At 48.6% G+C, this 20,391-nt stretch overlaps 10 protein-coding genes across 10 annotated transcripts; 8 read left to right on the top strand and 2 right to left on the bottom strand.

Moving 5' to 3' along the window:
- The first annotated feature begins 1,136 nt into the window (after positions 1-1,136).
- On the top strand, positions 1,137-1,925 carry DEU56DRAFT_765516 (uncharacterized protein). Its single transcript, XM_041351018.1, has 6 exons — positions 1,137-1,208; positions 1,264-1,335; positions 1,385-1,458; positions 1,508-1,556; positions 1,607-1,652; positions 1,708-1,925. The coding sequence occupies exons 1-6, from the start codon at positions 1,167-1,169 to the stop codon at positions 1,761-1,763; spliced, it is 339 nt and encodes a 112-aa protein (XP_041215067.1). The 5' UTR covers positions 1,137-1,166; the 3' UTR covers positions 1,764-1,925.
- On the bottom strand, positions 1,926-4,400 carry DEU56DRAFT_765515 (origin recognition complex subunit 4 C-terminus-domain-containing protein). Its single transcript, XM_041351017.1, has 5 exons — positions 3,316-4,400; positions 2,587-3,261; positions 2,428-2,536; positions 2,186-2,376; positions 1,926-2,128 (listed from the first exon to the last, which is right to left on the bottom strand). The coding sequence occupies exons 1-5, from the start codon at positions 4,291-4,293 to the stop codon at positions 1,955-1,957; spliced, it is 2,127 nt and encodes a 708-aa protein (XP_041215066.1). The 5' UTR covers positions 4,294-4,400; the 3' UTR covers positions 1,926-1,954.
- On the top strand, positions 4,378-5,520 carry DEU56DRAFT_765511 (uncharacterized protein). Its single transcript, XM_041351016.1, has 4 exons — positions 4,378-4,436; positions 4,488-4,560; positions 4,615-5,064; positions 5,116-5,520. Exons 1-4 carry the CDS (start codon positions 4,423-4,425, stop codon positions 5,458-5,460), a joined length of 882 nt encoding a protein of 293 aa, XP_041215065.1. The 5' UTR covers positions 4,378-4,422; the 3' UTR covers positions 5,461-5,520.
- DEU56DRAFT_765508 (uncharacterized protein) lies at positions 5,521-5,837 on the top strand. The gene has a single exon (XM_041351015.1). The coding sequence runs from the start codon at positions 5,607-5,609 to the stop codon at positions 5,793-5,795; it is 189 nt and encodes a 62-aa protein (XP_041215064.1). The 5' UTR covers positions 5,521-5,606; the 3' UTR covers positions 5,796-5,837.
- Positions 5,838-5,844: 7 nt separating this feature from the next.
- On the top strand, positions 5,845-7,512 carry DEU56DRAFT_723898 (branched-chain alpha-ketoacid dehydrogenase; the record flags this gene model as incomplete). The annotated part of the gene is made up of 11 exons (XM_041347795.1): positions 5,845-5,868; positions 5,925-6,038; positions 6,097-6,119; positions 6,169-6,249; positions 6,305-6,679; positions 6,733-6,760; positions 6,814-6,922; positions 6,981-7,254; positions 7,307-7,350; positions 7,401-7,432; positions 7,483-7,512. The coding sequence occupies 11 exons, from the start codon at positions 5,845-5,847 to the stop codon at positions 7,510-7,512; spliced, it is 1,134 nt and encodes a 377-aa protein (XP_041215063.1).
- Positions 7,513-7,827: 315 nt separating this feature from the next.
- Positions 7,828-9,244, top strand: DEU56DRAFT_219737 (uncharacterized protein). Its single transcript, XM_041345124.1, has 2 exons — positions 7,828-8,934; positions 8,991-9,244. The coding sequence occupies exons 1-2, from the start codon at positions 8,189-8,191 to the stop codon at positions 9,058-9,060; spliced, it is 816 nt and encodes a 271-aa protein (XP_041215062.1). The 5' UTR covers positions 7,828-8,188; the 3' UTR covers positions 9,061-9,244.
- A 259-nt stretch (positions 9,245-9,503) lies between these two features.
- DEU56DRAFT_219652 (kinase-like domain-containing protein) lies at positions 9,504-11,581 on the top strand. The gene is made up of 7 exons (XM_041345123.1): positions 9,504-9,852; positions 9,909-10,086; positions 10,142-10,225; positions 10,278-10,519; positions 10,567-11,094; positions 11,147-11,374; positions 11,427-11,581. Exons 1-7 carry the CDS (start codon positions 9,668-9,670, stop codon positions 11,467-11,469), a joined length of 1,488 nt encoding a protein of 495 aa, XP_041215061.1. The 5' UTR covers positions 9,504-9,667; the 3' UTR covers positions 11,470-11,581.
- A 372-nt stretch (positions 11,582-11,953) lies between these two features.
- DEU56DRAFT_219803 (heterokaryon incompatibility protein-domain-containing protein) lies at positions 11,954-13,703 on the top strand. The gene is made up of 2 exons (XM_041345125.1): positions 11,954-12,110; positions 12,172-13,703. The coding sequence occupies exon 2, from the start codon at positions 12,184-12,186 to the stop codon at positions 13,627-13,629; it is 1,446 nt and encodes a 481-aa protein (XP_041215060.1). The 5' UTR covers positions 11,954-12,110; positions 12,172-12,183; the 3' UTR covers positions 13,630-13,703.
- Positions 13,704-13,746: 43 nt separating this feature from the next.
- Positions 13,747-16,619, top strand: DEU56DRAFT_875869 (DEAD-domain-containing protein). The gene is made up of 9 exons (XM_041356005.1): positions 13,747-13,891; positions 13,950-14,165; positions 14,222-14,548; positions 14,602-14,844; positions 14,897-15,041; positions 15,093-15,399; positions 15,455-15,621; positions 15,674-15,853; positions 15,908-16,619. The coding sequence occupies exons 1-9, from the start codon at positions 13,827-13,829 to the stop codon at positions 16,286-16,288; spliced, it is 2,031 nt and encodes a 676-aa protein (XP_041215059.1). The 5' UTR covers positions 13,747-13,826; the 3' UTR covers positions 16,289-16,619.
- DEU56DRAFT_765475 (uncharacterized protein) lies at positions 16,620-20,370 on the bottom strand. The gene is made up of 10 exons (XM_041351014.1): positions 19,594-20,370; positions 19,453-19,539; positions 18,900-19,398; positions 18,758-18,854; positions 18,564-18,709; positions 18,463-18,517; positions 18,002-18,416; positions 17,802-17,952; positions 16,828-17,747; positions 16,620-16,772 (listed from the first exon to the last, which is right to left on the bottom strand). The coding sequence occupies exons 1-10, from the start codon at positions 20,302-20,304 to the stop codon at positions 16,740-16,742; spliced, it is 3,114 nt and encodes a 1,037-aa protein (XP_041215058.1). The 5' UTR covers positions 20,305-20,370; the 3' UTR covers positions 16,620-16,739.
- Positions 20,371-20,391: the final 21 nt, after the last annotated feature.

Here is a 20,391-nt window from a genome sequence, read left to right as displayed (position 1 = left end):
CTGTCTCGGATCTTTACAATCATTGTACTTCAATGGCAGTACTTCACGCTCGAGGATGAAGCGCAAAGAGGTAGACGATGTTCTTGGAGGAGATGAGACTTGGCGGGATGCTGATTCTACTGCTGGTCAGCCCCTTCCTTCTTTCATAATGTAGGAAGTTGGAATACTGATCCATGACCCATACTCGCTTGCGACAAGTGTGGTCACCCACGCGCGTATTTTTACCAGCTACAGATTAGATCTGCAGATGAGCCTATGACGACGCGTGCGTTCAGCGTACTTCCTGGGATTGAACTTACGTGGACGCTGGTTTGCTTCTTGGGATCAGTTTACAGGTGAGTTTTACTGATGCGTTTATTCATAGCACGAGCCCGGCTGACATTGTTGCAGATGCGCCGGATGTGCCTACCAATGGCGTGAAAATTAATGGTTTCGAGAAATGCGCGACTTTGAAATGTTCAAAACGACCTCTCGTTCAATATTTTCTTAAATGTTTCCGGCAAGCGGTTGCTTTAACTTGAGTGAAGGCTTCTTTTATTTCACGTGTGCACCCCAGATTCTACTTGTCTCAGTTGTTAAGGGACACACGCTGACACGTTCGTCTGACATCTGGTCGATATTATGTTCCAACCGTTACGGGCCTTGATCGTCGCTATTCTCATACTAGGAACCTCTAGGAACTCTGTCATACTGTTTTCCCTCGCTGCTTCGCCATGGAAATCGTTACATCGGATCTATAGCCCCCTCAACGACCGCAGCAGTTTCTACTCCAGTTGAGTGAGGAATGTTCATGGTCTCCGCCCGCAGTACAGGAGAGCGCAGGTGACGGAAAGCCTTGATTGGGTCGGCAATAGTCGCCTATCTTTTCGTATCTCGTCTTAACTTGGACACGACCGGCTATAGGGAATGCAGAATCGCCGTTTAGGCAATTTTATTCCGGACCCTCTGATCGCGCAAAGCTCGATAAGATCTCCCGGGCATCGACCATTGCCAAGGTACTATCCATCACCCAGAGTGCTATTGTCGTCCTTCAGACGCACATGTGATCCTGATCTGACACCGCCCATCACATACTCCGCTTTTGGGTTGACAGAACGTTCCAATGGTATATAAACCCAAGTTATGGTCCTCCCTTCTGCATCAACTACTTATTCCTACTTGCCATCATGGGTTTCCTCGACGCCTTCACCAGCTCACAATCCGAACAGGTAGATCTCTCCATAACTCTATAGACATCATATCTTCAATTACGCCAATTCACAGTTCTATGACTCGGATGCACCTCACAAAGCTAGCCTGAGTCACGAACTCCTCGGCGGTGCCGTCGCGTTCGAGGTAAGCTTAGTATTTATCTACCATGAACAGTTCTCATTTTAGATTTCAGGCTGCAAAGGCTTACGAAGATCACTGTGCCAAGAATGGCAAGCCCGATAACCATGCTCTGGCCAAGGAACTCTTGTAGGTCGTCCCCGGCGCACATGTTTCGTATTGTTCACGTAGTGTGTAGTGCTGGTTTTGCCGGAGCTGCACTTGACCGCGTGGTTGAGACCAAGGGTGTATGTACTCAATTACTAGGACTAGACGCTCTAACTAAACACGGGACCAGGCTGATGCGTGGTCCGACCACCAGAGGAAGAAAGCGCACGAGCATGGTACACATTTTATTCGCTACTTTCGTTATCCGTTTTGACATCAAGTTACTTGCAGCTAGGGAGCAGATCAACGAAACATTCACCGAGACTGTTTACGAGGAGAACTACTAGTTCTGGCGAAAGAGTTATCCCGCGTGTCAAATAACCTGTACTTGGTAGTTGAATCCCAACTTGTATAGCTTCAATTTCATGGACAAACAATCCCGAATACACAATGCGCGCTGGGATATACATAGTCAATAACCCATTGATCCTTGATTGATCCATACTGTAAATGGTAAACTATGCAGCCACGTCACAAACTAGTTCGCTTTTGTGAGCCACTTTTTTAAGCTCGTTTTACCCATCTTGTCGACTGCCCTTTTGACATCATCCCAGTTCAGAGCACTTCGATATCGAGTGAATCCTGGAGCGATGCTCGTAGACGATGCGGCTACGCATATGAATATTTTTTCGCCAATCAGGTGCTCGAACCCCTAAATTGTGTTAGACTTAGACGACTAAAAATAAATCGATCAGAATTCTTGACTCACCCTCATCAGAACTTCCCGAGTACATCGCGACATGCCGATACTTCCTCCTGCAACCTGGATCGGGGCAGCTGCTGAAGCGCGATATTGTTCACGGAAGGCGTCATAGAGCATCTCGAAAGTGATAGCATCATGGCCGGCAGTATGAGCATGCACGGCAGCTATAAGAAGACAGATCGAGGGATACGGCAATGCTGGTAGGTGTCAGCTGATACGTTCGTGTCAGGGGTGGCTAATCTACGCACTGCTTAAGTGAGGGAACGGATCACGTATACGCTGTGCATTTACTGCGGATAAGAGCTGCGCACAGGTCGGAAACGGAGACGAAGGGGTTAATGCAGCGACAACGCCAACCTATTCAATGGTCAGAAAAGCGCCCAAACCAGCCAGCCTAGGTATCGCACCAAGATTCGTTGAAGTACCCTAATATCGCGAGTAACAGCAACAGTCTCTTGGATTTGTTCGAGCACTTTCCGATCTGCGATAAAGTTGTCGATAGACAGGGTCCATAACGGCTCCCACTCTTCCTCGGAAGTTTCAATTCCGGCCCGAAATACTCGTTCTATAAGCTTCATCCAAAATGAGAGCTCTGTCGGGGCAGCGGTACGCAACATTCGCCCAGAGAACCTGCTCTTGACCCTTTTCTCCAATAGGTTGATTGTATCTATCCTTGTAGTTACCCCAATGACTGCAATGCCATTGTTTCCTTGACCGACTCTACAGCTTTGCGCGGTATCCAGTAAACAGTAAAGAAGTGCCTGCCGTGCATGTAACGCGAAGAGGTCAAACGCATCTAAAATGACTACCACCGGCCGCGAAAGCGTGGTTAAGACCGATATCAATGCAGGGAGATGGGATGGGGGTGGGATGGCGATGCATGGGCCGGCGTCCAGGAAAGGATTGTTGTCATCATCTTGATCATCGTCACCATTAAGTTCAGCTAGGTACGTTTTGCCTGTTTGGAGAGACAGCTGTCGCGCGATCTCTCGAAGTGCGAGGCGATCGTTTAGCTCGGCATGACCCGAAAGCCTAATAACAATCGGAGTCTGGTTCAAAGACGCGATAGCTCGGTCCACAAGCTTAGAACATTGAGTTTAATTTAGTTAAAAGATAGAAAGATGTGGGAAGCTTACAGCAGTCTTTCCACTGCCGCGTGGTCCTAGGACAAAACAACTATTGCCCTCCCCACGAGTGACAGTTCCCGCAAGCAGATCCTTTAGTTGCTGAGATGCTGCTGCATTAGTAGGGCCAAGACTAGCATCTTCATCGGATTCCATGCTACAATTTTGTAGTTCCAATAACATAACACGCTTCTGTAGACGGAGGCATGTGCCGAGATGAGGGGGGAGATTACGGGGAAGACGGGTAGGTGAATGGGGTCTAGAAGCTGTAGGCGGATCTTTCTTAGGAGACTTCGGCTGTAGCCTATCCCTAGTTGGTGTACTCGGAAGTTGATTAGTCCGACTAGAGGACGCCTGGGGAGGCGGAACGTTCTGGAGGGCGGAAGAACGGCTAGGTGATGCGGTAGCTAGTTCTGCCGTGCAATATGCAATACCCGTGGTTGTGATAGGTGTCTTAGCAGAGGATTGTCGCGTATCAGGCGCCGGTGAGGCCGTGAAAATAGGCTTTGGGAATGATCTAGGTGTCGTAATTTCTACAGAATGTAGGAGGAAGCGTCCAACTTGTGATCTGGGTGGTGGCGTTGTGCAGTGGACTGGCAGTTTGGAGGGAGGCAGATTCAGCTCATCGGCATCATCAGAATTGGCAGATTCCTCCTGTCTGTGAAGACTTGTTATCGGGTTAGAGCTCTGTTTTCCAATTCTTTTTGAAGGTGATGAAGCGTCGGTCTTCTTGAGGGGTGATTCCCTGGCAGCTGGCTGCTTCTTGCGGATTCGTGAAGGGCGTGCAGATTTCACTGGCACATCCAGCTGTGCATCAGCTTGGAAGCTTTTGCTATCCTCCCTTGTAACTTTCTGTGGAGAGTTGCTGGACCGAGTTGATGGCGCAGCCAGTCCAGAATTGTTTTGTCGAGTGCTGGCTCTAGTAGCACGCTTGGGAGGAGAAGCCTCTGAGGGAGCGTCAAAGTCCTCAGGCGCCTTGCGTTTAGGCATTTGTGATGATGGATGATTGAGCAGGAGTAAGTAGCGTTAACGCGTCTTGTCACGCGTCTTGTGGTCACAAGTGGACCGTGTCACAGCAAGTTCCAGTTGCCCCTCACCATTGACCAACGATTTTGTTTCATGGGATTCACAGGGCAAGTCATCTCAGCTTTAGTTTGATCATGGATGACATGATGCACATCTAGGCTTGCTCGATGGATCAATGCGCCAAGCACAGGTCTCGAACTCATCCGTGAAAATATTATGCGAAATCACCATGTTCGTCGCAACGAAAACTCAATCCTCATCCCGGTTCGTTGATGCCGCTCGTAGGGTCAGCTCCGAGGAAGGTGGTTCTTGAGCGTGAAATCCTACCGCTCGACACTGGGCTCAATACCCGGCCTTCAAGTTCACTCAGAGCGCTCCATGTGCACTTTGACGATGAATGAGAATGTCTTCGTCCTTCTCGAAGATCCTGCCGCACCCACTCGTGCAGACATTGTAATGAGTGTTCAGAACTCACAGACTACCGTTTTGCAAGTCCCACCACACTACCGAACTACTTTCCTCACACTCCGTCCGCCCGGCGCATTAGAACAAGTTCTGCATCAGTTGAGAGCACGCTGGATCCCCGTCAGACAAACAGCTCCTGGTGCACAAAGAAGTCAGGGTGGTCAGCAACTCTCTGTGGAGGGTTTTGTTTTCGCTATTGGCAATGATTGGCTCGTCCGTGTTGGTAATGTAGTACTTGCTGGTGGTGCCGTCAAAGGTATGCTTCTTGAGGTGAGCAATCAAACTTCGCAGGTGGCATATGTAATCTATCATGATGCACAGGCCGAGTATCTTCCGTTACCGGTTCTTCACTCTCAAACTGCAGATGGCACCTCAGAACTTTTATCCAACCTTCTCACATCTGTGCTCCCAAATATTCGAGAGGCTAAAACAGTGGCAGTCACCATCAGCGATTCTCAGTGGGAAGAGGTACTTTGGGATCGTGAGGAAGAGGAAAGACAGTTGTCACAGGAGAAAGCAGAGTCGGAAGAAAATCCAGATGATGTATATGTCTTTGGCGATGAAGGATTGGCTTCTGAGAAGAAGGGGGATTGGATAGGAGTCGATAGAGACCGTAGATCGGCTTTCTTGATTATTGGCGCATTAAAATCAGAGGGCATTTTGTAGCTAGGACTGCCTTCCTTCAGGGGAGTAGTTTACGCTACTGGTGAACCGATTTGGGTTTTGTAGTAAACTCCTGCCAGTGGGATCATCGGCTCGTACTAGTACTACTCATGAACATTTGAACCATCATTCGCACCTTCCATTCGACCATGTCATGGCGGTTTCGAAATAACTGGCGTGCATGCCCTTGCGCCCGAAACTTGGCAAGGCACTCTTCAAGCCAGGTCCAGACCCAGTCAACCGCGCTCCACTTTTATCAAAACCGCCAGCTAGAGCTCTATGCTTCAAAGGAAGCACACAGGCTGAGCCTCCGACAGCTCGTGAAACTGCTTTTGTAAAAAAATTATCGACATACTCATGGTGTGATAGGTGTTCTTTGGGCGGTCTATGGACGAGGAGAAACTGATAAAGGTGAGCGCTTGAAGGAGCATAACGCCAACGCCAATGTTCAATGTCATTTATTATAGAGCGCTAATTATGTCCGCACCGAGCTGCCTGTCCGCATTGCACACAGGCTGAGGGACTTACAAGCCCTTCCGTATGTAGTGGTAACTCAGGAGGGTGTAGCTCAAGTCTACGAGGTTTGTTCCAGTAACATTACTTCATAGCTTGTTCCTGACGTCGGGCAACTTTACACAGTTATATTGGTCTGCGTTTGAGAAGTCAGAAACCCGATTGTGCAGAACGCATTTTTTCTGACTTGTTTATAAGGTTTCGACGCTACCCCCAGGTCACCACCCTGGAAGAGAATGGGGCCTTTTGTGAGTTCCTCGAGGGTATCTTGGACGAGCAGTAATACACTATCTTTGGTCAGCCGTGCCCCTCGTTCTGACTACTAATATGCCAGTGCACCCGTCATACCAAGTCTGTCGCTGGGACTCTCGTTGTCATCTCCGCACCTTCCACCCGATGCTCTAGATGCATTCATGAGACGTATGCTCGTATCCCGAATCTCGAGGCGTGTTCTCGCTGAACATCACCTTGCGCTCTCGAACTCCCTTGGAACCAACAGCCTAAACCTCCCCGAAGACCCACATGTCGGCATCATTTACACGGCACTCAACCTCAAGCATTCCATCGACAAGTGTGTCGCGCTCTTGCGTGGCAGGCCACACGATGTGGAAGATGAAACCGGGGAGAGCGTGCCGAATCGTGGATGGTCGGAAGTCATCATTGACGGTCACGTCGACACTAAGTTTGCCTACATCCGTGAACACCTCGAGTAAATCCTTTCATTCACACCTTGTTTAATCTCACCCATGCCTCATTCTCTAGGTACATTCTTTTTGAACTTCTCAAAAACGTGCATATTTCCCGGATCACATCTAAAAGAGTAATTGGCTCACGACGTTATAGGCGATGACGGCTACTGTACTCAATCACAAGAATTCATCTACCCTTCCTCCTATACGTGCCACCATCGTTGCCGGCGAGAACGACGTTGGAGTGAGAATATCTGATCAAGGTCAGCACCTTCTAGGCTCCTGGCTCGCCCACAGGCAATTTAAGATCGATCTCTATAGGTGGTGGTCTCTCATCAGCTCGGATAAAGTCACCCTCCGATCTCTTCTCTTTCTCCCACATCCGCAATGCAACACGCATGGATGACACGCGGCTGGGCGCACTACGCTCTGCCAGCTCGAGAGGCGTCAAAGCGACTGTTGCGGAGCAAATACGCCCATGGCGGATAGAACAGTCGAATGTAAACTCAGAAAATAAAGACCCTGAACGCGAGGCTGGCATTGCGCCACATCCCAGAATCGGGCTGGGCTTGCCTATGAGCAACATTTTTACAACGTATGTGGTTATTTGCCAGTGCCTTCAAAACGTCAACTGAGTGACTTTATAGGTATTTTGGAGGTACCCTGGATTTGGTGTCCCTGGATGGTTGGGGTGAGTAAGCTTTGTCCGTCGACTTCGGGCCTCGTGTTGACCTTATGAAGGAACGGATGTATATTTACGCCTACCCAAGCTGGTGAGTTTCTTTTTGAGTCAGCAGGTATCAACATGTGACGCTGGGCCAAGGGCACGAACCTAGAGGGTATTGAGCTATAGGTGTTCTAGTGTGCCCATATATGGTGCACGTGAACTACACCTATAAGTATGTATTACCGCAGCCCGCTGTTCACCATCCTGTGGCATCGAAGAACGCAGCTGGTGAGATTAATTTATTTCGGATATTACTATTTCCCGTATTCGCCAAAGCTCATTTAAAACTTTTACAGTAGAAGTATTGCAGAGTATTACTCAGTGAGCGCTTGTAGTTTTTGGACTGTTACGTGGTTCCTTGTGAAGTGCTGGATCCATGCTCTTTCAAGATAGGTTGGCTTGGAAATTCACTGCTTTACAATTCCCGATGAGTTTGCTGTTCATGATGTGATTCATGATAGCAAATGAGTGCGGTCATGGATGGGTTCATGGATCACATCTAATGAGTTCCTTCGGAGATCCTTGCGCTCCTCGTGCCGCCAAGTTCGCAGTTGTACCTGTGACACATCCCTCTACTTTGAGTAGTGCCTCCGGAAGTTCACACGTCGGAATCGGATAGAAGCGAAATGTGACATATCTGTCAGAGAGTGTCAGGGCTACGGAGTTGCTGTGCTAACATAGGCTGGTAGCACCTATTCGTTGGCCCATCTGGGCGTTTATCTCTTCTCTTAACGAAACACCCATCTTCGATTTTGTTCGATGTCCTTGCCGTCCCTCATTAGAGCACCAAACGTGTTTCACAATGAGTGATTCTTGTAACCCGCCGCCTTCATACGAGCTCTCCCAGCAGGACCGGAAAATCGTTGAGAAGAAACTCCAAGAGCTGCTCTTATCCAAGATCCCCATCCACAACGTCGAGGAAGAGCACGTCGAGGATGACAGCAAAGATTCCAAGGAACCAGAGGAGCAGAAGCAGAAACAGGATTTGTTCCAGACCTCAGTGCAACCGCTTCGCATACAGAAGCGTACACCTCGAGGAGCTCGCCCCCTTCCTCCAAATCCAGCAGATGCTCAATATTCCCGTAGAAAACCAGCTGCCATCCACCCAATTGGTCCTCTTAAAGAGGAATTAGAGCCCCAGGACTATCAACCGGTTCTATCGCCCCCTCCACCCTTCACAGTTGTAGGTCCTTGCCTTGATGGACCTCCGTACGAACACTCGATGTACCATGCCAGTGGCTCTGCGGCACAATCCCCACCCAATCGCATTTCTTTTAATTCAACCCCCGTTCATCGTGGACAGCACCGTCCCTCTTCATCATATTCCCCCGCTGAGCCATGCCCAGAGACTTCGCATCGGCGCATTTCCCATGGCTCTTATCTCGAGCCCTCAAGCTCGAAGCATTTAACGCCTCCAGGAAAAAGCTTTCCCGCCACCCGACTCAATTTTGACCCATCGGTTGCCTATGCAACCTCATCCAACCTCATGTACGATCCTTGGGAGCATACATCTGACTCAACAACGATTAATCCTGCTTCACTCTACTCGTAAGCGATAACAGTTGCCATTTTGATGTTGGTCATCTGATTGATGGCATATACAGCTCAGCGGTATCATCCTATTTACATCCAGCGTCAGCTGTCAATCCAGGGCCACGCTTCTCATACAGGTAAGTTGCCAAACTTCGGTCAAGTCCGAAACCTACCTTATGCATGTGGTGTAAAAGTGGTGCCAAGAACAGGTTTTCAACGCCCCCTCGACCTTCATCATCTTATGAATCACTTACGCCTGCAAGTAGCCCGGGAACGCCTGCTTTACAATTCCGCTCACCTTATGTACCTGATTATTCGGCTTCTCATCATTCACTTCCTCAATATCCTCGATCTAAGTCAAGCCAAGGGGGTCATGTCCGATGGGCCTCAGAATCTGATTTTAAAGACAGATACCCGTGATCTACCATATCGTTACGTTGCCATTCACTCAAGTGTACTACAAGGTCTCAGATATCAGGCGTCCTACGCGCTCATTACCCACCCCCATTATGATATCTTACTTCGTGTATATACGGTCCTCAGATGTAGCCCAAATAATATGCAATCCATTGTCTTATCAATACCTACATTATCACAATATGAAATCATATCGGCACAACTCAAAAGTTACCATCACAACGTTAGATTCTAGATTCTTTTCCTGTAACGCTTAGCTGACCAGTCGATCAACATACTTGACCCCAACCATTAATTGAGGATAGGCGACACGGTGGGCCCAGTCACTGTCATGCAACGCTCGAGCAGTCAGTCGACCACTTCGTCAGGCTCAGGCAAACCAGCCGACTATGTCACTTTTGAGCGTAGTCCTGCTGGTTTCTCTGATGACGCTGTTCACCGCGCAAAAGCCGCACAGCTGAAGCTGGAGCTTTTCTACAAGGTTGCTGTAGAGGCTGCCATAGAGCGGAATACCAGGTACGTTGAAAATTGCTGGTTGACCTGGAAGACGGCTCTGATGGGTTTGCTTGCAGGCGTGTTGAGCTTGAAAGGAAGCTGCAGGCCGATGTCATGACGTCCGAAGACAGAAAACATCGTCAACTGCAACAACTGGGAAAGAAGGAGTCTACTTATCTTCGACTTCGGCGGACGCGGTTGGGCTTGGAGGACTTCAGAACAGTCAAGGTGATTGGGAAGGGTGCTTTCGGTGAGGTGGGTGGTCTCGTCAACGCGGTCGTCATGCACTATACGGTGTCATTGTGTGCAGGTCAGGCTGGTCCAAAAGACTGATACAGGTAAAATTTACGCTATGAAGACCTTGAAGAAGGAAGAGATGTTGAAAAAGGACCAGGTATGTCTTTCTTCATTGTGATAGGTGCAGGCGACTGGAACTTTATTCGTAGTTGGCCCACGTCCGCGCCGAGCGCGATGTTCTGGCCGAGTCCAACTCCGCTTGGGTGGTTCAACTGTTTTATTCCTTCCAGGACGCGCAGACGCTGTATCTTATCATGGAGTTCCTCCCTGGTGGTGACCTCATGACCATGCTCATTAAATATGACACATTCTCCGAGGACGTCACTCGGTTCTACATCGCAGAATGTGTACTTGCCATCGACACTGTCCATAAGCTTGGCTTCATCCACAGGTCAGTGTAGTCTTTCTTCGCTGTGCTGAACTTACGTGTTCTTGCAGGGACATCAAGCCGGACAACATCCTAATCGACAAGGATGGTCACATAAAGCTGTCTGATTTCGGACTGTCCACTGGTTTTCACAAGCAACACGATTCAAGTTATTACCAGCGGCTTCTAGACGGCGTACAGTCACCGGCTGCCGCTGCCCGTAACAGTGTCATGGTCAATGCCATACACCTGACTATGTCAAGCAAAGACCAGATTGCTACATGGAAAGCCAACCGCCGGAAATTGGTAAGAACACTGCCATATCCGCAGCAAGCACTGACTTGGTTGCGTATAAAGGCATATTCGACTGTTGGAACTCCTGATTACATTGCCCCCGAAATCTTTCAGCAGAAAGGCTATGGCAATGAATGTGATTGGTGGTCGTTAGGTGCAATTATGTTCGAATGCCTCGTCGGATACCCTCCCTTCTGCTCCGAATCCACGCACGAGACCTATCAAAAGATCATGCAATGGCAATACCACCTAGTGTTCCCAGACGATGTCCATCTAAGTCGAGAAGCCGAAGATCTGATCCGGCGGTATGATATCCAAAATATGATTGCTGAATAGTCTTGCTGACATCTTCGGCAGACTCATTACATCTCCCGATCGGCGATTGGGTATCGAACAGATCAAGAAACACCCGTTCTTTTATGGCGTGGAGTGGGACACTATACGCGTGATTGATGCGCCTTTTGTACCGCATCTTCGCTCCATCACGGATACGTCATACTTCCCTACGGACGAGATTGACCAAGCGCCAGCTGAAGCCCCGGTAGCGGATTCTGCTGATGCTCAAAAGGACCTTGCGTTCCTCGGGTATGAAGTCAATTCACTTATCTTGCTGTCCGTTACTCATACTTCGAGACAGATATACCTTCAAGCGATTCACCATTTCATCGCACGCTTTTTGATGTTAAACTACTTGCTTTGTATAATATATATATGCAAGATTTGTATACATGCATGTATGACCATGTACGGTTAAAGAATGATGCATGATGCATTAATGAATGACCCGATGTTTTGGGTTGTCCAGATAATCGCACAGCCACATCTGCACGGACGATCGATTCGTGAAGCATCCCAACACGTCTGCCTACGTACCGTGACCCCCTTTGCTGAGTGAATCCGGAGTATATGTCAATAGGATGCACGTTCATGGATCTTATCATACACTCTAGAGTTCGGAATTTCATAAGAAGTCCCTTGCTAATAGTTGTTATCATAGGTACCTTAGGGACAAATTGTACGTACGTGCGTCCTAGGCTGTGGAACGTATTCCCATGTCGGTCAACCAGGGGGTAGTTTCAAATACGTTGTTGATCAACATCGTGACAGTTTCGGACCTTCGGTTGACGATTTGAATGCACAGACCCGTATCAGTGTTCAAAACCGTTTTTCATCAGTCTACTATAACATCGCCTGAGTAGTAAGTCGGGATTTAGCTGCACAATGAGATAGTAATACTGAAATCTTACCTATTTGGTCGAGTTCAGCGCAGGGACCTCATGCAAAAGACGCATCAGCAGAACATCTCTTGACGTGCACGCAGGTGAGATTTGTTTGTGTCCTACATTATTTTGTCCCACCAATTCATCGTGGTATGCGGCTAGTAGTGACCTGTCATGAGTTGGTTACCGCCACCGAGCCTGGAGAGCTTTGACCGATATGTTATGAACGATATCCCGATCCGCCTCATACGCCTATCAAACATGAAGTTTGTTGGGCGTGATGATGTGAAGAAGCACTTTCGGAGCTCTGTCCCTCCAGGGAGGGATTGGAATTATCATCCCTCTCAAACCGTCAAATATGCCATTCTGTCTCACCGATGGCTGGATGAGGGAGAACCAACATATGAAGAGATGAAGAATGACAAGGCAACAGGTCTGGGATACGAGAAGCTGAAGAATTTTTGTGAGAAGGCCCAGGAATACGACGTGGAATTCGTGTGGTCAGATACGTGCTGCATCGACAAGAGTAGCAGTACCGAGCTCGACGATTCGATCCGCTCCATGTTTCGGTGGTACAGAAACTCGACTATTTGCATCGTCCATCTGGCACAAAGTGAGACATTAAATCTCATGATGAGCGACGAATGGATGGAGAGAGGCTGGACGTTGCAAGAACTTCTTGCACCCCAAAGGATCAAGTTCTACAACAAGCACTGGATGCCCCTGACAGGTGATCGAAACGACAAAAGTCGGGAGTCGATCGAGATATTTGGGATTCTGCAGAGAGCCACTGGCATTCCCAGTGAAGACCTACACGCATTTTACCCTAAGGCGTATCACAGGGTGGATGAACGGATGACGTGGGCAGCCAGACGCAGAACAACAAGGGTCGAAGACGTGGCATATTCCCTGATGGGAATTTTCGATGTCAGCATGCAGATCGCATATGGAGAAGGAGGAGAACGTGCGTTCTCCAGACTCACCGAGGCCATCATGAAGGCTGGTGACCCATCTGTCTTCAACTGGAAAGGCTCCGCTGCCTCACATCACACTTCACGTGCGATTCCTCAGTCGCCACAGAGCTTTGTAGGCCATCCAAATCTGGGGTTGCCTACTACACGTAGAATGCAATTGGAGATGACCATGACTAGTCTCGGCTTGCGAGTGCCTCTGGTGTTATTCCCTCTCCATCCACGTTCGAGGACGGTGTTGGGAAATGGATATGAACGCATCGTGTTTGACTGCCCGCTATGTCCAACCATCAAGCTTGATATCACTGCATTGCAGGTGATCATGCCGCGCCCCGAATATCACCACTATGCACTCGGGATCGTCAATTATTCGCTTCGCCATGATGGATCACGCGAGATTGTACAAGTCCAGTGCAGGTCGGTCGGTCTCATTTTGATGAGAACTTCAGAAAACGCCGGTGCCACTACTACCTGTACACTCGAACCTAATGCCCTCGTTGGGCTCAAGGTCATCAATCCCCCGGAAAAAACATTCAAGCAATGGGGAATACTGCACGGAGTTGGATTGGTCAAGGTTGATTTTATGAGCGTACCGAATGAATCGAGTTTCTACATTGATCGTGAACACCTAGAGGTTGTCTACTTGTAGCATTGGTTGTCTTTAGAACGGATTCGAGTGTTACAGTTCTTGTGAGTTGCACTGCCACTGTAGCAGTGACCTCGTGACTTTCAATGATTCGGAATAAAGTTTTTGGTATAGCATCACAACTTATCAGCGACTGTGATCGTTGAGTGAGTTATACAGATTTACAGTCATTGGGTCACCTCCGAACGTATTGCCCAAGCATGTCGCAATCTGCTGCATTTGCTGGCTTGTGGTCGTCGCTTCCGACACCATTAACACCATGGGTGTGAGTTCACTGTCATTTAAACCTCAAGCATTCATATAGTGAGACCAAAGTCTTATAGTCTAGATGTTATACAATCGATGGGGCATACAAAAATGACGCCCGTTCAAGCTTCCACAATACCGCTGTTTATGCAGCATAAAGACGTAGTAGTTGAGGCTGTGACAGGTTCTGGCAAGACACTGGCGTTTGTCATCCCCATTCTCGAGCGTCTTATCAGAAGGGATGCTAGACTCAGGAGAAATGAGGTTGGTGCACTGATAATCAGTCCTACGAGGTGAGTTTGTGAGGAACTCTCAAGTTACTCAAAATATAATTCTAGTCCTTCGAAAGAGAGCTCGCTACTCAGATCCATTCCGTATTTTCTCTCTTCTTGAATGCCCAACCAGACAATAACACATCAAATGAGTCTGAAGGTGGAAAAGGATCATCGCCACCTCCAGCAGACACTGAATACTCAGGAGCGGGATTTCCTCCACCCCTTCTACTCATTTCATCGGAGAAATCTTCCCCAGCTCAGGATATACAGCGGTTTCTGTCTACTAGGGCTGACATCATCATCGGCACACCTGGGCGTATGGAAGAATTTCTTATAGGAAAAGGGAAAACTATTGTTAGCGTCAAGGAGTTGGAAGTGTTGGTATTGGATGAGGCAGACCGGTGAGTCTCCCATTCACAGACGTAGGAGCTTATTTGCTGAAAATGTCAAAAAGTTTGCTTGACCTAGGCTTTCAAGCTGCTCTGACTCGCATTATCACTCATATTCCGAAACAAAGGAGAACTGGTCTTTTCAGCGCGACGATGACGGACGCTGATGCTATTTCTGAATTGGTTCGCGTTGGCTTGCGAAATCCTGCTCGCATCGTTGTCAAAGTGCAATCAAAGAGAACAAAGGCAACGAAGTCAGGAACCTTACAAGAAAACCAAGTCATCGAGGAAAGGCGAATACCCGCAGGGTAAGGTGTATGTGCTACGTAACATGACTTACCTATACTCCTCTCTCCTTAGACTTCAAAACTTCTATATCAACTGTCTCCCGTCCGAAAAGCTGGTCCAGCTGACACGTATCATCAAGCAGGAGTCGTCATCTCATCACGCACCACACTTCATTGTGTACTTCGCAACTTGCGCATGCGTTGATTATTTTTATCGCGTGAGCGCTCTTGCATAGATCTTTTACTTTTGAATTTCAATTGGGATCCAGATTTTATCAACACTGTTACCATCAAATGTCCAACTACATTCCCTCCATGGACACCTCCCTCCCGCAGCTCGCACTCGTGCTCTCTCGGCCTTTTCCTCAACTTTGTCTTCGACCTCTTCCCCTTCAGTGCTTCTTGCTACGGACGTCGCAGCCCGAGGACTTGACATTCCTCATGTTGATGTTGTTATTCAATTTGACCCCCCATCTGATTCAAAAGCCTTTTCCCATCGTTGCGGTCGGACAGCTAGAGCTGGAAGGAGTGGGAAGGCATACGCGCTCTTAGTAGAAAGAGAAATTGAGTACATTGGTCTGTTTTCATACCCGCTCGCATGGCGTCTCCTGACTGACGGCCGCGTTAAAAGATTTCTTGTCCGTACGAAAAATTCCAATCAAGCAGCATCCATACATACTAGCGGATGGAGGAACAAGACCGGATACAGATTGTTCCTCGACAGAGGATGATGTCGTCAATACCTTTATGTCCCAGATCAGACGAACTGTGATGACAGATCGCGCGCTGCATGACAAGGTAGCTGCCTCTTCTAAACCTGACATGTGTGTCCATTCTCACAGTTTAACAGGCTGTGATGGCGTTTGTCTCCTTCGTTCGTGCATACTCGAAGCATGAGGCTTCCTACATCTTCCGAATCAAAGACCTAGACTTAATAGGTGTTGCCAAAAGCTTCGGTCTGCTGCGTCTGCCACGGATGCCCGAACTAAAAGATCGTGACAAGTCACGATGGGAAAACGAAAAACTCGACGTATGTTCAATATTTCTCGGGTATCGCACATGCTGATTACGCTGATGAACGAAGTGGGATTCATACTCTTATGCGGACAAGGCACAGGAGGCCAAGCGAGTTGAAGAAGCTTCGAAGAAGGCGGTAATAAAGCACGACTCCGAGACTCGAGCTGCCAAACGCAAGCGGAATGCTGCATGGAGTCAGCAAGCTGATGACAGGGAAGACAAAGACAAGCGCCGGACAAAAAAGGAGAGAAAAAGGCAATGGCTTAAAAGCCAAACGGCTGGCAGTGGCGACTCAAAAGGTGCCCTCCAAACTAGCAGAGACAAGCCAGAGGAGAGCAGAGGCGAGGACGATTGGGACGAACTGGCACGCGAAGAACGATTGGCCAAAAAACTGCGGAAGGGAGCTGTATCGCAGAAAGAATTCGATAAGGAGTTCGGTGACTTGTGAAAGTGTGCCAATATTTTGTGCCCTCTATCTTGATCTGAAACTACTATTCCTTGTTCAAGGTGATTGATGGTGCATCCCTATGTTAGCATCACAACACCTGTGAAAGCCACCTACATCAAGAGTGACCAGCACTACGCGTATTCCAGACTTTCGACTGGTAAGTAATCCGGTAAACTCTTTGCGCCAACCGGTTCGGGAATTCTGTTCGGGGCATCTAGTGAGGTATTTGCGTCGCAAACTTCACAACGTGATGTCGTTCTGCGTCCGACCTGCATGATCTTGCTCTTCGAATCCAGAGTGAACGCGCGCAAATCTCGCTTCGCCTTCAAATATCCTGGAACGAGTCATTTATTCCACTACAGCGTTTACCGGCAGAACTCTCAGTAGAACATCGATCTACGTAGAATCCCTATGATTTATAAATACAACAGCTTTCCCAAATCCGACGTTATCATGTATCATTTCTACGTAGGTTTGGTCGCATCTGCAAGGAAGCAGTGAGTCTGAAGTTAAGTTTGGACAGGAGAAGCTAGACTAACCACTTCAGCAAATAATGGCAACAGCCGCGGGATGTAAATAAGATCAGGAGGCTTGAGCGTGTTCGTGGATCCCTTCGGTTTGTGCGGTTTGTGATCTGGTGCGCACCGAAGGTTTTCCGCGGAACGTGCAGTTAGAGCGGGGGGAGGTGGGGGTAACGGCTTGTCCGCACGATGAAGTGATGGCGGTAATGGTGGGACCGGAGGGGCATCTTTCCAGTTCGACCGATGAGAGAAATGGGCAGATTTCGTGCTCCGTAATGAGATAGATCGCTGGCGGACAGAAGGGGGAGGTTGTTGTATAGGTGGAGGCGTCAACGGGTTTGGCAGGGGCGATATATGCGGAGATGGCCTAGCTGTCTGAACTCGGGACCGCGTTGGAGTTGGCCCTTCCTCCTCGCTCTCCTCGCTCTCGGCGTCTTCGTAGCTCCCCGAACTGTCCGTTTCGTACTCACTCGAATACTCATCGCTTTCGTCATCTGTTTCCTCCGCGGCAAGATCGAGAGCATCACTTTGCACCAGTTCCCCGAAATTAATTTCCCCTACCACGCCATGCACCAGAGCCTGCGTAGCTTCGTCTTCGGCGTCTGCATCATCATGTCCTTGAGCCCGCGTGAATCGCCTGCGCAATTTTTCCTCATGCGCGATCTTCAGCTTGTAATGGTACCGAGCGACCTCATCTATCTCGTCCATCATGTTCGTGCGCTCTCGCCCGCCGTGTGGCAGTAGAAATTCAAGTGACACCGGTGATCCTAGACCTTCCCGGACGACAGTAAGGAATAGCTCAACCCACCGCATCAAGCTTTCAAACAAACCCTTCCCGTTTGCATGTACCTTGTGCACGAAAGAGTAAAATGCTTGTTCGTGCCGACCCACGAGATCAATGAAGGTTTGCACAGTAGCCTGAGGATCTTCTTCAGTCACTAATCGCTCGATGGTTAGACATTCCTCGTTAAGAATCGGTGCGAAGAGCTTACTTTCTTCTGTAGCCTCGACGACCTTAATTAAATCGGTGATGAAATTCTGCAGATCTGATACAGAATTTCCAATATTGGCAGCCTTGTATACCTGGGCTAATGGCGCATAGAAAATGGAGATGATCTCCTTGAGTAACTCGGCAGTAACACCCTGGGACTGCGTCAGCAAAAAATATTGACCGTTGGTCAAGCGGGCTTGCCTCGAATATCAGTGCAATTAACTGTTCCCGATCTCTCAATCGGGAGTAAAGCTGCACGAGCACCTTCAGATCTTCAAAAAGCCATGCCTCCTCGTCGCGCGGCCCATCGTCATCATCTGAGTCTACAAGATTTTCCCGCTCCCTCAGATACGTCGCATGTGCAAGATGCGCCCGGTGCACTCGGCGTAATTGGTCACGATCCAACCTGGGTTCTTCCCCAGAGCGCAGAACAACCGCAAGTAGAGGAATTTTCCCCTGCACTGCATCCGCTCGATACGTGTCCTGGATCTCGCGCGGGGCGTTGACAAATAGGCGGAGCTTCTCACACATGACAGAGTCATCAACTTTGGCTTTTACAGCTTCGATATCTTCTTCAATGATTCTAACCTCTTCCGTGAGGGAGCCAGAGAACATTCTGGGAAGGCGTTAACAGGCTGCTAACCAAATAGATTTTAGATTACCGTTGAAGGAGACTTCTTCCACCGAAGGGAGTCGCTAGAAAGATGTCCACCACACCTAGTTTTCATTAATACATGAGTCCTGAGGGGCATGTGCACCTTACTGCGTATCATGGCAACTGGACTGCTTATCTTGAGTGCTGTCCTTAGCAAAAAGTAAGGCATTAGTCCGTGTAAACGCTTCATGCTTGCGAATGTTTCCGATGCAGTATCGGATGCCACAAACATTTGGAAAATCGTCGAGGCTAGCCTACCAAAACGATCAGTAATCTTGTCATGGAAAGAAGCATATACGCACGTTATTCTTCCCCATTCCGTCACAGCCCGGTAATTAGGAGGTAATTGGTTTATATCGGGAGTCACCTTGATTATGGCGAAAATATGACTAAGACCATCTATAAACATGTGAGTTTAGTGAAGTGCTCCTGAAGTTGACAAACCTTTCCCCATAATATCCCCCTTGACGCTCTTCACTGCATCTCGTAAACCATCAACGCGCCCAGCAATTTCGTGCGCAAACCGTTTTCTCCCGTTTTCACGAATTCTGTCTGCGTCTTCTCTTCTCCGAGAATCCTCTACCTCTTCAGGACTCAGACTAGTAGGTCCGCTGAGTAAGAAAGATTTGAGCACGGGAGAGCTCCCTATTACCCCATTACTCATGAGTGAGTGCAGGTAAGCTCTGAGGGTCAGCCTGTTCTTTTCTCGGGAGAGCTGCGGCGGAGGTTTCGAATTCCCAAACTGCTGCGAGGATGGAGATTGTGGGAGCGACTCAGATGAACCGTCGTCTGAGAACGTGGCACCGTTATCGGAGAAGGTGGAACGTTGCACCCGTGACACGATGGAGACATCTGGAGGAGATGTCGAGCGGGGAATATTGACAATTGTGCGATCTTTGACTGGCGGGGAAGGTACAATCTCTTCAGGATGAAATTTGCGCAGCTACACAGAAGATGTGATGGGCTGTGTCAAGGGTTGAGGCGTACAAAGTCGTACCTCATCTGCAAGCGTTTTAAAGTCGCCATACCTTCGAGACACGCAAACCTCCCTATTCTCTGATAGCCGGGTCCTGATGATAAATTCCTACACAACGTAATGAGGAGAACGATGATTGATAATCGATTTATGCCAGCAAACCTCGTGAACACGACTACGGACCCGGCCCTTGTCTGTGACAGTCCTCACACACACAATATTTACTTCGAATACGTCGCGATGTTTGGCTAACCGTGCCTGCCGCTTCTTAGCGAGCTGCTCGAGCCGATCGAGGTCATGTTGGTTAAGCCGGACGACCTCCTCTTGTTCCACTAGCTTTGTACCTGCGCTGAAAAAGAGGGCAAAGTTCCGCTCTAATTTGGCAAGTAATTTGAGGCGAGCAGCCTTGGGGTCGTTTTCATCCTCAAGTAATGAGGTGGGAGATATGTTCTTCGCAAGAGCGGATGCAACAAAGACTTGTAGTTTATTTGGATAGAAACTTTTATCTGCAGCTGCGAGGAGGGGAAATGTTAAAACAAATTGGCGGAAGATATACTTCAAGAAGGGTAAATCAAGAGGTTTAGAACTCGTTGGGGGCGGTGTAAATGGGGGCCCAAGGTATGCAAGGGTGGAGACGCCATCAGCAGGTGCATTCGTTATAGCATCTAATTCTTTGTGGAACTGAAGTTGTATTAGTGACTTCTTCAGGTAGTGAGCACGAAGAGGTGTCAGAGCGAGATAGTGCTCCTCGGAAGGAACAGAATCCTGCGGATCATCAATTTGATTTGGGATGGAAGGTATCTGACGAGTTGGTCGACGTGGCCGATGTTTTGAAGTCGAGGGAGAGGCTGGAGGAGACATTGGAGTGCTCATGACAAGGAACGCTGGAGCCCCGCAGTACTAGTCGATGTCACTGTACCGATATGTAAGTGGTCGTCAATATACGGCTTATTACATCAG

Source organism: Suillus clintonianus, assembly GCF_016758775.1.
Source record: "Suillus clintonianus strain FC179 chromosome Unknown DEU56scaffold_2, whole genome shotgun sequence".
NCBI classification, from domain to species: domain Eukaryota; kingdom Fungi; phylum Basidiomycota; class Agaricomycetes; order Boletales; family Suillaceae; genus Suillus; species Suillus clintonianus.
This window is presented reverse-complemented; position numbering and strand designations above follow the sequence as displayed.

Excerpts from the sequence above, each read along its gene's own strand:
- DEU56DRAFT_765516 (XM_041351018.1), top strand. The coding sequence starts at position 1,167 with ATGGGTTTCCTCGACGCCTTCACCAGCTCACAATCCGAACAG. Across the intron at positions 1,459-1,507 it reads GCTCTGGCCAAGGAACTCTT|TGCTGGTTTTGCCGGAGCTG; the intron begins GTAGGTCGTCCC and ends CGTAGTGTGTAG. Across the intron at positions 1,557-1,606 it reads GCGTGGTTGAGACCAAGGGT|GCTGATGCGTGGTCCGACCA; the intron begins GTATGTACTCAA and ends ACACGGGACCAG.
- DEU56DRAFT_765515 (XM_041351017.1), bottom strand. The coding sequence starts at position 4,293 with ATGCCTAAACGCAAGGCGCCTGAGGACTTTGACGCTCCCTCAGAGGCT. Across the intron at positions 3,262-3,315 it reads GCGGCAGTGGAAAGACTGCT|CTTGTGGACCGAGCTATCGC; the intron begins GTAAGCTTCCCA and ends CAATGTTCTAAG. Across the intron at positions 2,129-2,185 it reads CTCGGGAAGTTCTGATGAGG|GGGTTCGAGCACCTGATTGG; the intron begins GTGAGTCAAGAA and ends AACACAATTTAG.
- DEU56DRAFT_765511 (XM_041351016.1), top strand. Across the intron at positions 4,561-4,614 it reads ATATTATGCGAAATCACCAT|GGTCAGCTCCGAGGAAGGTG; the intron begins GTTCGTCGCAAC and ends TGCCGCTCGTAG. Across the intron at positions 5,065-5,115 it reads TCAAAGGTATGCTTCTTGAG|GCCGAGTATCTTCCGTTACC; the intron begins GTGAGCAATCAA and ends CATGATGCACAG.
- DEU56DRAFT_765508 (XM_041351015.1), top strand. The coding sequence starts at position 5,607 with ATGTCATGGCGGTTTCGAAATAACTGGCGTGCATGCCCTTGCGCCCGA.
- DEU56DRAFT_219737 (XM_041345124.1), top strand. The coding sequence starts at position 8,189 with ATGAGTGATTCTTGTAACCCGCCGCCTTCATACGAGCTCTCCCAGCAG. Across the intron at positions 8,935-8,990 it reads AATCCTGCTTCACTCTACTC|CTCAGCGGTATCATCCTATT; the intron begins GTAAGCGATAAC and ends TGGCATATACAG.
- DEU56DRAFT_219652 (XM_041345123.1), top strand. The coding sequence starts at position 9,668 with ATGCAACGCTCGAGCAGTCAGTCGACCACTTCGTCAGGCTCAGGCAAA. Across the intron at positions 11,095-11,146 it reads GCCGAAGATCTGATCCGGCG|ACTCATTACATCTCCCGATC; the intron begins GTATGATATCCA and ends CATCTTCGGCAG. Across the intron at positions 11,375-11,426 it reads AAGGACCTTGCGTTCCTCGG|ATATACCTTCAAGCGATTCA; the intron begins GTATGAAGTCAA and ends ACTTCGAGACAG.
- DEU56DRAFT_219803 (XM_041345125.1), top strand. The coding sequence starts at position 12,184 with ATGAGTTGGTTACCGCCACCGAGCCTGGAGAGCTTTGACCGATATGTT.
- DEU56DRAFT_875869 (XM_041356005.1), top strand. The coding sequence starts at position 13,827 with ATGTCGCAATCTGCTGCATTTGCTGGCTTGTGGTCGTCGCTTCCGACA. Across the intron at positions 14,845-14,896 it reads GAAAGGCGAATACCCGCAGG|ACTTCAAAACTTCTATATCA; the intron begins GTAAGGTGTATG and ends CTCTCTCCTTAG. Across the intron at positions 15,042-15,092 it reads GCGTTGATTATTTTTATCGC|ATTTTATCAACACTGTTACC; the intron begins GTGAGCGCTCTT and ends ATTGGGATCCAG.
- DEU56DRAFT_765475 (XM_041351014.1), bottom strand. The coding sequence starts at position 20,304 with ATGAGCACTCCAATGTCTCCTCCAGCCTCTCCCTCGACTTCAAAACAT. Across the intron at positions 17,748-17,801 it reads CGTCGAGGCTACAGAAGAAA|TGACTGAAGAAGATCCTCAG; the intron begins GTAAGCTCTTCG and ends TCGAGCGATTAG. Across the intron at positions 16,773-16,827 it reads TGCCATTATTTGCTGAAGTG|ATGCGACCAAACCTACGTAG; the intron begins GTTAGTCTAGCT and ends GCTTCCTTGCAG.